General features: G+C 43.8%; 1 protein-coding gene across 2 annotated transcripts; it reads left to right on the top strand.

Annotated features, from left to right (window-relative positions):
* The first annotated feature begins 321 nt into the window (after positions 1-321).
* On the top strand, positions 322-18,889 carry LOC134634053 (uncharacterized). 2 transcript variants are annotated; one of them, XM_063483090.1, is made up of 7 exons: positions 322-650; positions 6,701-6,842; positions 11,157-11,447; positions 11,629-12,185; positions 12,259-13,887; positions 15,634-17,196; positions 18,247-18,889. In XM_063483090.1, exons 2-7 carry the CDS (start codon positions 6,710-6,712, stop codon positions 18,778-18,780), a joined length of 4,707 nt encoding a protein of 1,568 aa, XP_063339160.1. In that variant the 5' UTR covers positions 322-650; positions 6,701-6,709; the 3' UTR covers positions 18,781-18,889. The 2 variants fall into 2 exon arrangements, with proteins under 2 accessions (XP_063339160.1, XP_065327703.1); XM_065471631.1 differs by lacking the exon at positions 322-650 and having other exon boundaries at positions 5,497-6,842.
* Positions 18,890-19,255: the final 366 nt, after the last annotated feature.

The following is a 19,255-nucleotide window of genomic DNA, read 5'->3' as shown; positions in this document are numbered from 1 at the left end:
CTTTTAAATTTGTTTAAAAGGAAAAATCTGAAAATTTAAATAGTTAAAAGTTGAATTGTACATAGTTGTTTTTTGTATTATATATATATATATATATATATTTTTTTTTTTTTACATTTTGTGAATAAATAAAAGTATTTATATAATAAACATATATAAATAAAAACACATTTTTTACATTAGTAGTTAATTTTGTGCATCATTTTATATTGTTATTGATAATAAATTAATTAAAGCAACAAAACATCCTGAAGAGTCGCTTGGGATCCGAAAGCCCGGATCTTTTTTAGTGAGTCGCGCCGAAAGAGCCGGAATTCCCATAACTAAAGAGCACGAAGAAGAAGTCGGTGTGTGTTTGTCCTAGTGCGCAGGCGTCATGTGAGGGTGCAGTTCCTGCTGCGGCCTTCGGGGGCGGCAGAGCGCGGCACAGCGGCGAAGAAGAAGAAGAATTAGCAGCGGCGCCAAAAGCGAGCTGCTCGATCCCGCTCATTTCTCCGCTTCCAGCAGCTTTAAAGACCCGCAGCATGAGGCCCGGAGCGGCCCGCGGAGCTCACAACGCCGGTGCACAGCCGCCCGCTAACGGGTCCGAGTAACGGCTAACGGCGGTTTCACGGAGGAGACGAGGCGCTGTGACGTCACTGAGAATTAAGGTTTGTTTTTGTTTTTTTGAATGAATCTTTATTCGAACAAACAACAGGAGCAGCAGCTACCAAAGTAATCAGATTACCGGAAGTCTGCTCAGAAGTAAAATCAGCCTAAAAACAAACAGACTGAAGTTTGTTTTCTATTGTGTGACGTCATCAGCGTGTAAGGTTGGAGGCTGTGAGCAAATCTGCTCTCGAGTTCACAACGAAACCAAACAGAGTTACATGAGTTCAGAGAAGAGCTGAGGACGCAGCCTGGGGGGGTCACAGGTGGGGGGCGAGTCAGTGAGGAGGTTATCCACAGCTTGAACAATAAACTTGTGCTCTGACGTATTTAAACTGTAAACGTTGTTTCTAAAGCCGTCGTTAGAGTCCTGCTCTCCTTCTTTCTGGATCTAAGAAAAGCACCTTTACTTTTCAGCTCTGCGTCTCCACCAATGACTGTAGAAAACATGGACTACGCAACACCGCCTCCTCCCATTGTTTTTCCATTCAAACCTTTATTTAAACATCAGTACAATACAAAATAGAATTAAACAGTACCACATTAATGGTGTTGTACTTACAAAAGAATTGCATACCATAGACAAACAAATAAAAGAACAATATTCAGAGGCTACAATGTAAATATGCTAGGGGGAAAGTAACTGATCAAGCCAAAGAATAAAGTGACTGAAAGATCTTGATTTTTCACAAACACCAATAGTTTTTATAGCTTTTGGGTTAGTGAAGTTCTTAATTGAATTAAGATACTGTACAAGTTCAAAGGAGAATACATAAAAAGAGGGATGTCTTCCTAAACATTTGGACTTGTGAATATGAAATTTAGCCATTAAAATTAACAAGTTAATCAGAATAGAATAGAATAGAATAGAATAATCCTTTAATTGTCCCACAAGGGGAAATTTGGTTGTAACAGCAGCAAAAAGACACATATACAAACACACAGGACACAGAACAGAAACATACACAATTTTTCTTAAATATTTACATTAAGGACAATGGTTACTATATACAGAGTACTGTACAGTTATTAAATTAAATAAAAATAACTACAGATAAGAGGCAAACCAGGTTGTAGTGCAACTCGGTTAATTAACTTATTGCAGTTACAGTGCTGATGTAAACATCTATGTTTGTTGGGAGCAGTTCTGATTGTACAGTCTGACAGCTGCAGGGAGGAAGGACCTGTGGAAACGCTCCTTCATGCATCTAGGATGCAGCAGTCTGTCACTGAAGGAGCTCTGCAGTTCAGCAACATTTACATGCATGGGGTGGGAGACTCTGTCCATCAGAGATGTTATTTTGGCCAGAGTCCTTCTGTCTCCCACCACCTGCACTGGGTCCAGGGTGCATCCCAGAACAGAGCTGGCCTTCCTGATGAGTTTATCCAACCTCTTCCTCTCAGCTGCCGATAAACCGCTGCTCCAACATACCACACTGTAAAAAATGACAGATGCCACCACAGAGTCATAGAAGGTCTTTAAAAGCGCTCCCTGGACTCCAAATGACCTCAGCCGCCTCAGCAGGTAGAGTCTGCTCTGACCCTTCCTGTAAAGAGCATCAGTGTTGTGGCTCCAGTCCAGTTTATTATTCAGGTGAACACCCAGGTACCTATAAGAGTCCACTATCTCAATGTCCACTCCCTGGATGATCAGATATCTGTTATCAAAGTTGAATTGTCTTTGGTTTTGTGTAGACCAAATAAAACATATTTCCAAAACAGTACAAATCCTTTAAATACATTTTCTGAGATAAAAACACATAAACTCTGCCAAAAATCTTGCACAAGGTTACAAAACCAAAAAAGATGTATAGTAGATTCCTTGGAAGTTTTACAAAAGCTACAGCTTGTATCAATGTCTAAATTGAATTTGCTTTGAAGATAATCTTTAGAAGGATAAATTCTGTGTATTAATTTATAAGAAAGATCTTTAATTTTGTTGGTAATTAAAAACTGATTAGGGAGTCTCCAAACTTCGTTCCACACAATACCATCTGACAACCGGTTCCAGAAAAAAATTACATATGGTACTGTGGTTATACTACTGTGAAATAAAGATCTGATAGATTTATTGTTGTTTTTAGATTGCTTAGAAAAGCAAATCTTGCCAACAAAAGTTTGTATAGGAGATGCCAACGGCCTGTGGAATGAAGTGATATTAGGTTGATTCTTAAACAGCATACAAACCCCTGATTGTATTGAGCCAAATACTTTTGTATAATCATGACAATTTATAGCTTAATTGAAATGTAAACAAAATTCTTCATAAGAGAAAAGCGTACCATTTGAATCAAATAATTGGTTGACTAAAACAATGTTATTCCTAAACCAACTATCTAAAAAGAGAGATTTTCTTTTAAATAAAATCTCCAAAAGTTGATTCTGTTCATCTGGACGTAGCGTTTTGTGGGAGAAACGTTTCATCACTCATCCAGGTGACTTCTTCAGTCTCAGCTGACTGCAGGTTTCAGTCTTATAAACAGTACATTTGCATAATGACTGAAACCAGCCCACTGAAGGAACAATGGGCTGGGAGGTCAGTTCCTTAATCATAATTATGTAAATTCTCATGACCATTGATCAACAACCACTGACCAAAACCCAAAAATATCCTTGTTATTCCAGATATAATAACTGTGTGGACTAAAGTAATGCTTGTAAATAAGAGTCCATGCTAAAAAAGCTTGACGATGAAAAGCAGAGATTTTTAAAGGGATTTTATCAATATCAAAATTACAAGTAAGGAAAAATTCAGTGCCACCTAACTTAGAAACATGAACACAGGTATAATATTCCAAATGGAAGTAGGATTAGTAATTAGATTCTTTAACCAATTTATTTTGAATGTGTTATTTAAAGTGTTAAAATCTAACACATTAAGTCCTCCATTGACATATGAGTTCATAAGAACACTACTTTTTAATGTAGTGTGTCCTATTTTTCCAGATAAAGTTGAAAAGTAACTTATCAACCTCTTTTATGAGTTTATTATCGAGGTGCAATGCCAATGCAGCGTATGTAAGACGAGAGATACCTTCTGCTTTAGTTATTAATATCCTGCCTTTTAACGACAAATCTCTTAAGAGCCACTGATTGTGTGAATGCCTCACAGGCATTCACACTATTGAGTTCCTGTTTCTCTTTATTCTTTATTATTCTAGTTGCTTCCGTACGTTTTTTGGCCTTTAACTACTCCCTCAGTTTTCAGCTGATTTTCACCGTTCAGACTCTAAACTGTTCTGCTCTTTCCTGCTATGACTTTTGGTGTTTATTACTATTATACTTTTTAAAATATTACACTTTTTTCCTTTTTTTGTCCCATTGAAATGAATGGGAAACCTCCACAATTCTGCTAAAACTTGCTTGTTTTTGAAACTTAACTACATCCTCATACTTTCACGTAGAAACTCCATTCAAACTTTAAAACGTTCTCAAATTATTGGACTATTCCTGTGTGATTCAGCTTTTTCATATGTGTTACCGTTTTAATTTAATGCCTCTTTAAGTTTTCAGGTGCAGCTTTGTGATTTTTCAGAAAATACATGTGTTGTTATGGTTATAAACGATCTAATTTATCTTGTAATTTAGCAAGGTTCAATTTATCCTCTTCAGTTAAAGTGTCAATTTGTTTATTAGATAACTGTGTAATTTGAGAGATTATATTTTCTTCCTCTAACCTTTTGGATTTCGCATTAAGGCTGCCAACCTTTCTTAAATATTTGCCAATTTCAAATTTTAATAATTCCCAGTTATTTCCATACTTTAAATTTTCTTGAGCTATAGACCAAAAGTTTGAGATCAGTTCTTTAAGATCCTTTTTCACATCGTCTTTCTGTAATAATGAGCTGTTGAGTTTCCAATATATAAATTTAACAACAGAAGAATTAGAGAGGGAAGTTAAATTTATTTTAATATATATGGCTTTATGTTCTGTTGCTGGAGAAGGCCATGCACCTACATCTATGCTATTGCTGTCAAAACTCTCCGAAACTAACCAAAAGTCTGTCCTTGAATGTCTCGAGTTAGAATTGTTGCACCAAGTAAACATTTTGGACTGAGGATATTTGAATCTCCAAATGTCTGTGAGTTTAAGGCGTACCATAACAGCTTTCAATGTAGTATTAATTCTGTTCGAATGTCCTGGAGGAAATTTATCTAATTCAGCATCATAATACAGTTAAAGTCTCCACCTAGTAATAATTTTGCATTTGGAAGTTTATTTAACCAGCTAGATATTTTTTTTTTTCAATCGTCAAAAATAAATGATCATTTTCTAGCTTCATGTTAAACCCGTATATGTTAGTTACAATTAAAACTAAATCATTATATTTTATGACATGACATATGTAATGACCTGCAGAATCACATTCTGTATGTAAAACATCCCCATTATATCTGTTTTTCAGGATTGAGACCCCTGCTGATCGTTCAGTTCCATGAGATAACCATATAGAATTTCCCCATTGAGAACGCCAAAAACTAACATCGTTGATAGTAGAGTGAGATTCTTGTAAAAACACAAAGTCAGATTTAAGTTGCTTTGCATAAAGAAAAGTGGCTTTACGTTTTAAGTTGTTACGAAGTCCCCTAGCATTAATAGAAACAAAAAACAAAGAACACAAATTGACAAAGAAAAGATATGTATTTAAATGTAAATCGAAGTTAAACTTTTTCACCTAACACTGAGATCAGCACTAGAATATGAAAATGTTCACAGTATATATATATAAATAAACTTTAGACGCCTAATAAAAGCGTAACCAAAAAAAAAAGTGTTTTATCTATTTAACAATAAGTTTGTATGTTTTTTGCTAACATCAAAGAGCAATTTAGACAACCAAACATGACATCTACAGATATCAGGCACACCAATATAAAGAACACCTTTTAAACAAACCTGAGAAGAACTGAGGGTCAGGGAATATTGAAGAGTTTATGTGTGAATTTCAGCACCATTTATGAAGCCTCGACTTCCAACAAAGTAGGCAGATTTCCCTTCTTCACGTGCTTCCTTTATAATGGGCCACAGCTTCAGTCTGTCTTCTTTGTCCTCTCTCGTCAGGTCTTCAGTGAACCGCAGATGATTATTTTGAAGGAAAGTATTGTTCTTGGCAGCTTTCCACACCGCATCACGAATTCTCCTTGAGATGAACCGGATGATGATCCCTCTGGGTCTCGGGTCATTTTGTTTTGGTTTCCCCACTCGATGAGCGACGTCTAAGACCTCTGGAAGCTTTTCCTTTTCTGCAGGCAGAACCGTTTGGCATATCTCAATCGCCTTTGCGCGCACATCTTCTTTCTGCAACTCCGGTACCCCACACAGTCTCAGGTTCCAACAGCGGTTGTAGCGTTGAACTTCAGAGATGCGTTCGTCACATTTCTGTGTAAGCCTTTCGTTTTTCTCAACCCTCTTCTCAATGACCATAATCTTATCACTTATGTCCTTTAATTCCGTACGAACTGTTCCTACCATTTCTTCAATGCTGTCACTTCTGGTGTTGATCAGATTGATCAAAGTGTTGACCGCATCAGCTTTCAGGGAGTCGCCATCAGAGTGACTGGTAAACAATGTTGTTTTTTTAGCCACTGGAGGCTTGGAAGGCGTAACTGGTAGTGGTGGAAATTCTTCTTCAACCATCTGCTGACAGTCCATTTCTTTCATGTAGTTATGGTTGCTAGCTAGCATGCTAGTTGCATGTGGTTTGCCCGAGTTACTCAGCCTTTTCTAAGCAGATTTCGACATGTTGTGTCCTCCAGTTTAACCAGCACAGACTCAGGTGTGTCATCACTTCCTTGTTACCTGCACAGGTACAGCCGGCGCTTTGACAGGACACTTTTATGTGAAGGAAGAGAAACGCTGATGTAAATATTCTGATGTCATCAGCCTCAGGCCGTGTCATCGCGCTGTCATAGTGGCTCCACCCACAGATGCTGGGTGGTGCAGTCGGCTCAAAGCTATTTGAACTTTCTCCTGTGGCTGATTGGACGTCCAGCTGTGTGACGCCCTGTATGATGTGATCATGACGTTTGTCGTCTGTGGCGCCCCCTGCAGGTGTTCCAGATGATCGTTGAAGGACACAGGAGGGAAGAGAGAAGGAGGAAGGAGGTGGGCTGTCAGAGCGAGGGGGCCGAGAGGAGGGACGCCGCCGTCCAGGTGGATCTGCTGACTCAGCAGCTGAGCTGGAGACACTCAGGTGAGACTCAGGGACACGTGATTTATAACCGTGCTCTCTGAAACACGGAGCTTCAAACTCACATCCAGTCCAATGTAGAGCTGGGCGATTTTTTTCATATCACGATATGTTTTTTTTTTTCATTTCAGGCGATAACGATATATATCACGATATAAGCCAAATAACTATATTTGTAAGATTAAATGTGCCGTTGCTCACAAGTAAAATGTGAAATAATCAGCAGCTTGTCTTGATTTTAATATTTATTTCCCATAATAAGTTCAACAGGGTAGATGTACTTAAGGAACATGAGACTTTTTCAGATAAATAAAGGCAAATATTGCAAACTACACAAAAGGCAGCCGCTAAAGCGTTTAAGTTTCAAAATAGAACAAACAAAACAGACTACTAAATTGTCAATTCCACTTAGAAACAAAATATTAATTCTAAAAATAAATCTTAGTTTGTTTTACAGAAGAACAGACAAAATTGACTAACTTTTGTCAATATCAAATAAACTGAGAACTAAAAGGAAATTCTCAATCTCTCCTTGTTGTATAGCTTAGCTTTTCAAACAGTTTTAACAGTTACTTTAGTCTGACAAAAGCCGAATGACGAATTAGCGCTTTCAGTCAGAGATTGAGCATGCACCGGTTTATTGTATTTCCAGACTTGCTTTCGGCACAATTTACACTGCGCGCTACTCTGTTTTTTGTCAGACTTGACTTCCTTCATTACCTGGGCAGCCCGGCTGGCTGCTTCCCAAACAAATACACATGTGCGGCTTGGCACTTGTGCTGTACGTAACAAGTCACGTGACGTGACGCTGCGGCTGTGATTGGTTCGGCTCTGCGCTACTTAATTTGGATTGGCTGTTCTTCTTCTTCTTTTTTTTTTTAAGAGGACAAGAGAGATGAGGTCTATTGCAATAGTTAAATTTTTCTATCGAGAAAAAGTTATTTCGCAATACATATCGTTATCGTTCTATCGCCCAGCTCTAGTCCAACGTGTCTGTAAAGCAGCACTAAAAACAAACCAGCTGCACGTCAAACACACAGTTACACACACTGACTCAAACACAGGAAGCCTGCCAACACACAGGCCGTTACGCTGGTCGCTATAGTGATGCACCATAGTGCAGCTGTAATAGCAGTGTGACGAAGACCTCGACCTGAGGAAGGAAGAACCTGATTCCACAGGCTAGACATTGGCCAGGTCCCCTGTGGCACCCAGAGGCCACGCAGAGCCGGTCCACACAGATCCATGCAGACCTGGTACACACAGATCCACACAGAGCCGGTCCACACAGAGCCGGTTCACACAGATCCATGCAGAGCTGGTACACATAGTGCTGGGCGATATGGAAAAAATGTTTATCACGATATGAATTATTTTATATCACGATAACGATATATATCACGATATACGACCTGACCTGTGGTCATCTAGAAAGTGTGCAGTCTGTAAACAGCGAGTGGAGAGGGTGCAGTCTTTGTTTTGAGTTACCGTAAAGCATGTCGCAAATCCGGGTGCACGTAAAGCAGCACCATGTCGCAAAACCACAAGACGGAGTTTCTTTGCGAAAAATATCATTTTTTTATATTTTATTTTCTCTTGCATAAAGTTAAGAGTATGTATAGTGAGAAGACAACACTAATATATTTGCCACAGGCTATTTAACCCTTTAAGACCAACCATAGAACCAAGTCCGCCAGAGCTTATCTTTACATTTTACATGCTGTAGTGCCATTTGTGGGAGCATTTCAAGTTGCTATACATCAATACAACTGTTATAGCCCAAATTTTAATAATATGTATGCATTAAGTTCATAGTAACTACATAAATTGCAAAAAAGTGCAATAAACTACAAAAAAAGTGAAATATTTTTTTATTTTTTTTTTTACATATATTTCTAGTTAGAGAAATTTAAGACGCTTATCCCTCAAAACTGTAAATACATAAAGTTGCACAAAATAGTCTCCAACCACGAGAAATTTATTTTGAGTGTGTTCATAGTTATATGTTTGAGATACACTAATTTTTATATACTACAGGAAAAATTTAAATAAATATCATAATGCAAATTTGCAAAAAAAACCCAGCATGTGCATCAAAATAAACTATTTCCAACAGTGTAATTTGACTTCTAAGCATCCCAGAAACTATACAGAAAAGCATAAAGTCAAACATGACTTTTAAAAACACCAACATAGGCTTTGAAGGTAAAAAAAAAACAACTACATTTTCCGCGAAAATGACGTCACTTCCGGTTTCGGACAGGTAATGGCGGACATGCGATAGTTCGCGCTGACTTATATTCCAACGTAGGAAGTGTTATGAACAGCTGATCGGATCGGCAAAGCGTGTTTCTGGAATATTATGTTTTTGTTGCTGGAAGTGCTTTTTATGCAATTTTTGCAAAGCTATATGTGGAAGGAAACCGTGACCTAGGGCAAGCTAATGGAATAAGATGTAAGTACAACTCCTCTGGTTTCATATGCAAAAAAAAAAAAAATATTGCGCTAGCTTACGTGGTTCCAGTTCTACAGGGATTTAAAAATAGTTAGGCAAAACGGAGTGTGCCTGCTCCGACCGGTTGTAAAGGGTTAATGATATATTTTATGTAATAATTTATAAAATTAGGGTTAGAAACGATAGAAGACAAATGGCACGATAGACACTTTTCTATCGTCCACACGATATATATCGTCATATCGCCCAGCACTAGTTCACACAGATCCATGCAGAGCTGGTTCACACAGATCCACACATACACAGCAGTGAAATAAACGGTAGGGGAAAGAGAAGCAGGACAGACTGAGGTGCCTGTCTGCCCCTGCAGCTCTGGGCCTTCCACACAAGCTTCACTTTCACGTGGAGCTGATGAAGCTGAGGTGGAGAGTCTTTGGCTGACGCCATGTTTATGATGGAGAAGGCTCTCCGGGTGGTTTCCTCTGAGGGCTCGAGCTGGCGGACGAACTCAAGGCGCGTCTCTGTGAATGTTGGGTAAAAGGGGGCTTGCCTCGTCACCGAGCGCCGCCTTCGGGTTTAGAGCCTGTGGGCGTCTCACTCACCCGGCCACAGCTGTGGAGTCACGGGTGGAGTCACAGGTAGAGTCACGGTCCACGGGCTTTGTACTGAAGCCACTTCACAGGTGAGAAGATGGTGAACTTCCTGTTCCTGTCCCACACCCGCTGATTAGAAACACCTTCTGCCCCGGTAAACACACCTGAGCAGACACACTGTTTTCTTCCTCACAGATGTCTAAATTTACCCAGAATTCATTGCAGTGCTGACATTGAGACCCTTGACGGCTTCATGGCCAGGTGCTGTCTGAGTTATTAGTCGTGTCTAAATTCATGGGCTGCATCCTCCTGAGGACCCGGCCTTCGCGGTCTACGTGGGCCGGGTCCTCAGGAGGTCGGGTAGGCCGGAAGTAAACGGCTGTGAAATTGGACAGTCTAGCCTTCAGATTTGCGTCACCGCTGTCTCGGTGGAGTTTAATAAACTCGGCCGTCTGCTCCTTGCTATCTTAAATATAACAGGACACTGGTGTAAACTCTCGACCGTCTCACACTTCTGTTTAATCAGTTTTCTGTTTGACGTTTATTCAGCTGTGTGAAAACCACCCGGGGGATTAATAAAGTTTTATTTTATCTAAGCTAATAACTTTAATCTCAGCCAAACCGATTTACTCACGAACAAATAAAACACTGAAAAAGCCCAACAATAACATTTTAGGTTGTCTAAGTGACTTATATATTACGTTTAACCTGAGTAGCGAAAGTCTGCGGTGATCTGAAAATGATGTGCCGGGAGTTGTGGCGTTCTCGGCGGCTTCAGTGACCCTCGAGCTCTCGCCTAGCTATCGAGCTGGTGGGTAGCAGACATCTCCGAAAACATTGAAGCACTTTTGCAAATATGCGATATCTTGATAAACCGAGCAGATATTTGAAGTTTACACAGCTACATTCTCGCCTGAAAATATGTTAAAAGTTTATTTTGTGACCCAGAAAGATTAGTAACAGTAATATTAAAACTTAGTAGCGGCCGTCATTGCCGGAAACTGGAGTTTTGCTGGGCTGCCCTATGAATTCTGCTATATGGTGGGCCACGAAGGACACACCCGACCCATCCTTCAAATTCGGGGAAAAGGAGGACGCATTTGACGGCTGCATTCGGAGGAGTCTACGAATTTGGACAGCCTTCGTCGCATCGCTGTGACGTAATCGGTCTACAAATGCGTCCTTGGGAGGATGCAGCCCATGAATTTGGACACGCCCATTAACTGTTTGAAGCAGAGCGCGCTCACACGTACGCCTCTCCCCTCTCAGGTGTTTCCTGCCACTGCGGCGCCGTCCAGGTGGATGAATCAGCAGGGGGTGCTCTGCTGCAGCTCTGCAGGAGTCAGGCATCACGCTGCGGGCCCTACGGCACCGACCGCCCTGCCCTGCTACCCAGCGTGCCTCTGTTCTCCGAGCACAAGTCGTCTATTTCACCCAGCATGCCTCCCCCGACTCCTGCGGACGTCTTGGCTGCTCCTCCTGGACTCATTGCTCCCCTGAGCCCGGGGCTGGCCGAAGAGGAGGAGCAGGAAGAGGAGCAGGAGGTGCACGTACCTGAGGGTAAGTTTTGTAAGTGTCAGGTTAAATGAGATGTTTGAAGATCGAGTCCACTCGGAGCAGGAAGCCTTTAATCTGCTCAGGTGTTCTTCACCTCCCAACCTTTCATCCTTCAGCCTCCTCTCACAGGAGCGCTGAGCTTCCAGCTGATTGAACATTAACTTCCTTTTCTCTTCTCCTGCAGAGGAGCGACTCTGCTCTGAGAATGTGGCATTTAAAGAAAAGAAGAAGATGGTGGTGGGGAGGTGGCCTGATGGTGGTGAAAGACAAAAGTCATCACTGGCTGACAAATCGACCGATCACATGGCAGGAAATGCGCCCGGGAAGAGGAGGAGACTAAAGATGAAGCTTCTGGAGAAGGATGAGGAGTCCCACACCAGCAAGCGAGGAGAGAAACAAACAACCCGGATCCAGGAGAGGAAGGAGAACGAGGGGCAGGAGGAGAGGGGAGGGGAGGAGACCATGAAAGAAAGGGGAGGAGTCAAATCTGTCATAATGAAGACTGAGAAGGTGGAGTGTCGGAGACCAAGGAGGAGGATGGTCGGCCCGACAGTCAGATACCTGCTGGAGTCTGAGCAGCAGTCACATGGGCCAACAGCAGCCAATCACAGCAGAGCGAGCAGAGACGTGCGGAGGAGGAAGATGGGGAGGCCGAGGAAGCAGCAGAAGGAGCTGGATGACAGCAGCACGGTGGAGTCCTCAGCAAACGGAGGAGCAGAGAGATGGTGGAAGCTCTGCCAGGTCAGTCCTTCACTTGAACGTCACATGACCTTTGTTTCTCTGACCTTTGACCTTCGACTTTACCTGTCTCCAGGTGTGTGGTCTGAACTTCACCAGCCAGGCGTCTCTGGATCGCCACCTGTCCGTCCACAGACCGGCTTCGAGCTGCGCACAAGCTGCTGCTGACCAACAGCAAGAACAAACCAATGACGCGCAGGGTGATGCAGAGGAGAGGGAGGAGCCGCAGAGGAGGACAGTCTGCCAACCAATCAGGTACCTACTGGAGTCAGAGGAAACATCACATGGTTCTGGAACAGCCAATCAGACCAATCAGGAGGCAGCTACCAAAACCACAAGAAGGAGAGGAAGATCAAAAGATGCTGTTGGGGGCGGGGCTTCAGAGGTGATTGACAGGCCTGAGACTAATGCTAAAGACACAGGTCACATGGTCACAACAGGAGGAAGAGACGAAGGAGAGGAGGAGCCTCACAGGACAAAGAGGACGATGGTTGGCCGACCAATGAGGTACCTGCTGGAGTCAGAGGAAACAGGTGGTGTCAGAACGTCCAATCAGGATGCAGAAAACAAACCCACACAGCGCAGGCGAAGACCAAAAAATGTTTTTGACTTCAATGAGGCTGGGGGCGGGGCTTCAAAGATGACTGACTGTTCTGATACTGAAGATAAAGAAACGGGTCACATGGTCTCAACGGGAGGAAGACAGGAAGAGGAGGAGCCTCAGAGGCCCAGGAAGACCCTCCTCACAGCACACACCGAGGCTCCTTATTGGTCAAGAAACATCAACTGTGCGAGAACACGTCCCAGCTGGTTGGTCGAATACTGGACCCTGAACAGGAGTGGGAATGGAAGGAGGGGGACAGAGAGGAGCAGAGTGGAGGAGGACGACGAAGAAAGGGAGGCGCAACAAGTCTGTGTGGAGAAGGAGGAGGAGCCTCAAAGGCCGAGGAGGACGATGGTTGGCCCACCAATCAGGTACCTGCTGGAGTCAGAGGAGGCAACATGGGGTTCTGGAACAGCCAATCAGACCAATCAGAAGGCAGCTAACAAACACACAAGGAGGAGAGGAAGATCAAAAGACTCTGTTGGAGGCGGGGCTTCAGAGATGACTGACTGTTCTGATACTGAGGATAAAGACACAGGTCACATGGTCTCAATGGGAGGAAGACAGGAAGAGGAGGAGCCTCAGAGGCCCAGGAAGCCCCTCCTCACAGCACCCACTGAGGCTCCTTATTGGTCAAGAAACATAAACCGTGCGAGAACACGTCCCAGCTGGTTGGCCGACTACTGGACGCTGAACAGGAGTGGGAATGGAAGGAGGGGGACAGAGAGGAGCAGAGTGGAGGAGGACGACGAAGAAAGGGAGGCGCAACAAGTCTGTGTGGAGAAGGAGGAGGAGCCTCAAAGGCCGAGGAGGACGATGGTTGGCCCACCAATCAGGTACCTGCTGGAGTCAGAGGAGACAACATGGGGTTCTGGAACAGCCAATCAGACCAATCAGAAGGCAGCTAACAAACACACAAGGAGGAGAGGAAGATCAAAAGACTCTGCTGGAGGCGGGGCTTCAGAGATGACTGACTGTTCTGATACTGAGGATAAAGACACAGGTCACATGGTCTCAATGGGAGGAAGACAGGAAGAGGAGGAGCCTCAGAGACCAGGAAAGACAGTCAGTCCACCAATCAGATGCCTTCTAGAGTCAGAGGTGATAACAGATATTTTACAATCATCCAATCAGGATACAGAACACAAGCCCATGTCTTCTGACCTTTACTTGAACTTTACCTGTTACTACAGCCTCTTTTTCTACCTACTCGGATCGACTCGCCGCGGTTTTCAGGGTTTCCCATTAGTTCATAGTTCCTGGTACCAGGTGCTGTTCGGCCGGTGTTCCAAGCAATTCGAGCAAATATGAAAATGTACCCCTGATTGGCCGGTCAGTGGCTTCCCTCGATGAGTCGTGATGGCGTCTCATTCACAAAAATGAAAAGCGCCATTTTTGAAGTTGGGCAGCGACAGAAATGGCTCCAAAAGCAACGCCGTGTTCCCGAGTCTGACGCCACAGACCGAGCAGCGGGTCCATCATCGCCTCGACGTCCACCTTTATTGGTGTTGCACATTAATCACGTCACGGGACGCTCGGATGCGTTGCTATAACAATGACCACGTACATTAAGTACTTACCAGATTGTAGTGGAAAACCAGTCATGGCGAGTGGTTCCGAGTAGGTAACCATGGAAACTAGGGCTGGGTATCGTCACTGATTTCTAGAATCGATTCAATTTCGATTCACAAGGTCCCGAATCAATTCGATCCACGATTCGATTTGATTTGAATCGGGTAAATTTTGCCTCAGACAGTCAGAAATATTATAATTCTGATCACGTATCAGTAAATTTCCATATTTTTATTTCTATAAAAAGAAAGCTGACACTTGCGAGACTTTATCAAAGGTGTGAGCATCACAGCAGAGGCCTTTGTGTCGAAGTAGCTGAGGATAAAACACAGAAAAGCATGAAAGCGATTTTCCTTTAATCAACATGAACATGACCTGATGCTGCTGAAGTGAAGCAAAGTTATAGAGGTTTTAGAGACACAGCTGAGAGTTTTGCAATTTTGCATAATTTTAAAAAGTTTAAATTTGTTCAGTATTGAACAGCAGAAATGAGGCTTTCTTTTCGGAAGTCAGTAAAAGGAAGAAACAGCGGCCGACAGCGCTGTAAACAACGGTAGACTTGTGCGTAACAAGCAAGCGAATAATGCGGAAAACAGATTTTTAGACGGGAAACTGTTCTTGAAGTACAGAGAGAGAGAGAGCTGTGCATGAAGTGTGATTTTATCGTGGTGGAAGCAAAACAGTAAAAGTCAGAGTGAATTCATGACGATGTTTATGTGAAGCGTAGTTTGGATCTTCTTTTGCTGCTGGTTCAGTCAGTATTGTTTGGAGAGAGATAAAAACCTGCAGCTTCTGAATCGAGCGCAAACACAAAGCGCGGACCCGCCGAAACATCAGAATCAGCGAGCTGTCGGCTTTCAGCCCCGACCGTGTCCGTGCCGTCGGGTGAGGAAGGCGACGTCTCTCTGATTCTGATCCGTCGGCGGGTCCAAGCTTTGTGTTTACGTCTTTGTGCAGAATCCGTGTTCCTGCTCTCATTTACTGTTTGAGCTGTTTGGTGGTTGTTGAAGTTTTGTGAGGTTTAAACTGAGATTCTGGCGTTTCGGGCAAAATAAATTAATATTTAAAAATCGATTCAGGATTTTAATGAATCGATATCACGTTATCCAAGCCAGAATCTATTTTAAACGATAAATCAATAATCAAAACCCACCCCTAATGGAAACCTCTTCTTTCCCGACCTTCTTAGCCAGACTTTTCTGCCTCTTTTGTCTTTAGTTAGCTTTAATTAACCCTACACTCACCTGACCTTTGTCTGACCTTTCCCCTCTGCAGGCGTCTGCCCTCCACCAGTCCGTCCACAGACCAAAGCGACCTTTCGGCTGTCACCTCTGTAACAGGAAGTTCAGCCGTGCCAGCAGGCTGTTCCTGCACCAATGCGATCAGCACCACAGCAATATAGGTGGTCTCTACGGCAACGGATGTAGGGCTGCCCTGAGCAACGCCCAAGCTCCTAAAAACAAACGGGAAAAACAGACCACCCAGGATGACAAGGAGGAGGAGCCTCAGAGGCCCAGGAAGCCCCTCCTCACAGCACCCACCGAGGCTCCTTATTGGTCAAGAAACATAAACCGTGCGAGAACACGTCCCAGCTGGTTGGCCGACTACTGGACGCTGAACAGGAGTGGAAATGGAAGGAGGGGGACAGAGAGGAGCAGAATGGAGGAGGATGACGAAGAAAGGGAGGCGCAACAAGTCTGTGTGGAGAAGGAGGAGGAGCCTCAAAGGCCGAGGAGGACGATGGTTGCCCCACCAATCAGGTACCTGCTGGAGTCAGAGGAGGCAACATGGGGTTCTGGAACAGCCAATCAGACCAATCAGAAGGCAGCTAACAAACACACGAGGAGGGCAGAAAGATCAAAAGACTCTGTTGGAGGCGGGGCTTCAGAGATGACTGACTGTTCTGATACTGAGGATAAAGACACAGGTCACATGGTCTCAATGGGAGGAAGACAGGAAGAGGAGGAGCCTCAGAGGCCCAGGAAGCCCCTCCTCACAGCACCCACTGAGGCTCCTTATTGGTCAAGAAACATAAACCGTGCGAGAACACGTCCCAGCTGGTTGGCCGACTACTGGACGCTGAACAGGAGTGGGAATGGAAGGAGGGGGACAGAGAGGAGCAGAGTGGAGGAGGACGACGAAGAAAGGGAGGCGCAACAAGTCTGTGTGGAGAAGGAGGAGGAGCCTCAAAGGCCGAGGAGGACGATGGTTGGCCCACCAATCAGGTACCTGCTGGAGTCAGAGGAGACAACATGGGGTTCTGGAACAGCCAATCAGACCAATCAGAAGGCAGCTAACAAACACACAAGGAGGAGAGGAAGATCAAAAGACTCTGTTGGAGGCGGGGCTTCAGAGATGACTGACTGTTCTGATACTGAGGATAAAGACACAGGTCACATGGTCTCAATGGGAGGAAGACAGGAAGAGGAGGAGCCTCAGAGACCAGGAAAGACAGTCAGTCCACCAATCAGATGCCTTCTAGAGTCAAAGGAAACGTCATATGATTCTGGAACAGCCAATCAGACTGATCAGGAGGCAGTTACCAAGTTCACAAGAAGGAGAGAAAGATCAGATGCTGTTGGCCTCTGTGAGGCTGGGGGCGGGGCTTCAGAGATGATTGACAGGCTTGACGCTAAAGTTAAAGACATAAGTCACGTGGTTGAAAAGGGCAGAAGAAAGGGAGACGAGAAGAAGGAGGAGCCTCAGAGGCTGAGGAGGACGATGGTCGGCCCACCAATCAGGTACCTGCTGGAGTCAGAGGAGCTGTCACGGGGTCAAAGAACAGCCAATCAGGACACAGAAAACAAACCGACACACAGCAGACGGAGCCCAAAAAAGGTTGGTAGCCACAGTTAACTGATCAATCAGGAGGCAGCTAACAGCACCTGCCATTAAGTTCTTAGCTTCAATCTTAAATATGATCAACCTATCTCTAATAATCAGCTATGTACCACAGGCCTTCAAGCTGGCTGTAGTTAAACCTTTACTTAAAAAGCATCTCTAGACCCAGCAGTCTTAGCTAATTATAGGCCAATCTCCAACCTTCCTTTCATATCAAACATCCTTGAAAGAGTAGTTGTCAAACAGCTAACAGATCATCTGCAGAGGAATGGCTTATTTGAAGAGTTTCAGTCAGGTTTCAGAGCTCATCACAGCACAGAAACTGCTTTAGTAATATCCTATTAGAGCGATTAGAACATGCTGTAGGTATTACAGGTACTGTGCTGCAGTGGTTTGTATCATATCTATCTAATAGACTCAATTTGTGCATGTAAATGGAGAGTCCTCTTCACACACTGAGGTTAATTATGGTGTTCCACAGGGTTCAGTGCTAGGACCAATTCTATTTACATTATACATGCTTCCCTTAGGCAGCATCATTAGAAGACATAGCATACATTTACACTGCTATGCAGATGACACCCAGCTCTATCTGTCCATGAAGCCAGATAACACACACCAATGAGTTAAACTGCAGGAATGTCTTAAAGACATAAAGACCTGGATGGCCTCTAACTTTCTGCTTCTTAATTCAGATCAAACTGAGGTTATTGTACTCGGCCCTGAAAATCTTAGAAATATGGTATCTAACCAGATTCTTACTCTGGATGGCATTACCTTGGCCTCCAGTAACACTGTGAGGAACCTTGGAGTCATGTTTGACCAGGACATGTCCTTCAATGCACATATTAAACAAATATGTAAGACTGCTTTTTCCCATTTGTGCAACATCTCTAAAGTTAGAAATATCCTGTCTCAGAGTGATGCTGAAAAACTAGTTCATGCATTTATTACTTCCAGGCTGGACGACTGTAATTCATTATTATCAGGAAGTCCTAAAAACTCCCTGAAAAGCCTTCAGTTAATCGTGACCTTTCCCCTCTGCAGATGTCTGTCTTCCACAGACCGAAGCGACCGTTCGGCTGTCAGATCTGCAACAGGAAGTTCAGCCGTGCCAGCAGACTGTTCCTGCATCATTGCGATCAGCACCGCAGCATCGTAAACAGTTCCCAAGGCAACAGAGTTGGGATGGCCATGAGCAGTGCTCGAGCTTCTGATGACAAACGGAAAGAAGGAACCCAGGGTAAGGACGAGAATGGGGAGGAGCCTCAGCGGCAGCGGAGGAGGAGAGTTGGCCCACCAATCAGATACCTGCTGGAGTCAGAGGAGTTGTCACAAGGTCTTAGAACAGCCAATCAGAGTACAGCAACCAAACCCACACAAAGGAGAGGAAGAATGAAGGCTGGTGGTCTCACTAAGGCTGGGGGCGGGGCTTCACAGATGATTGATAGGTTTGAGGCTGCCTTTGCCACAGAGAGACAGACAGGTGTGCACAGGCAGACTTACCTGGTTCACAGAGACCTGCAGGATGGTCAGGTGACCATCTCCCCCTGCTCTGTCACAATGCAGCGCCTCCTCTGATTGGCTGATGACGTTCTTGTTAAACATGTTTGTTTAAATTTTTTCTATGAAGTCTGGTTTCAGTGATTTTAGGTGTGTGTGTGTGTCACACTGTTTTTGAACAATAAAATGAAATAATGTCCAGCTCCTTTTTTCTGTTCATGGTTTCTAATAATGAGGTCAACGGTCAGGCTGCACCACCCATGGAACTGCATGATGTCAGAGAGGGGATATCCTTATATGGTCGCGTCAGGCTCTGAGTAATCTAAATCAGTGTGGGCCATGACTCCCTGGTGGACGTCACAGGTACTGCAGGTGAGCCTGGAGCCCTCACTGCGTAGTAAAAATATCACAAATGCTACAATCAAACCGAAGTATTCGAGTGTATTTAGCAGTAGTTCCAGTCCTGACAGACAAAGTCCTCCCTGCAGAGTCCTCCATCGTCACTGTGTGATGAGTTTAAATAAGAATCGGTTTTCAGATTATATAGCTTAAA

Source organism: Pelmatolapia mariae, linkage group LG9, assembly GCF_036321145.2.
Source record: "Pelmatolapia mariae isolate MD_Pm_ZW linkage group LG9, Pm_UMD_F_2, whole genome shotgun sequence".
Taxonomy (NCBI): Eukaryota; Metazoa; Chordata; class Actinopteri; order Cichliformes; family Cichlidae; genus Pelmatolapia; species Pelmatolapia mariae.
This window is presented reverse-complemented; position numbering and strand designations above follow the sequence as displayed.

Coding starts and splice junctions, on each gene's coding strand:
- LOC134634053 (XM_063483090.1), top strand. CDS start 6,710: ATGATCGTTGAAGGACACAGGAGGGAAGAGAGAAGGAGGAAGGAGGTG. Junction 6,843..11,156: donor GCTGAGCTGGAGACACTCAG/GTGAGACTCAGG, acceptor CTCCCCTCTCAG/GTGTTTCCTGCCACTGCGGC. Junction 13,888..15,633: donor GATGCCTTCTAGAGTCAGAG/GTGATAACAGAT, acceptor TCCCCTCTGCAG/GCGTCTGCCCTCCACCAGTC.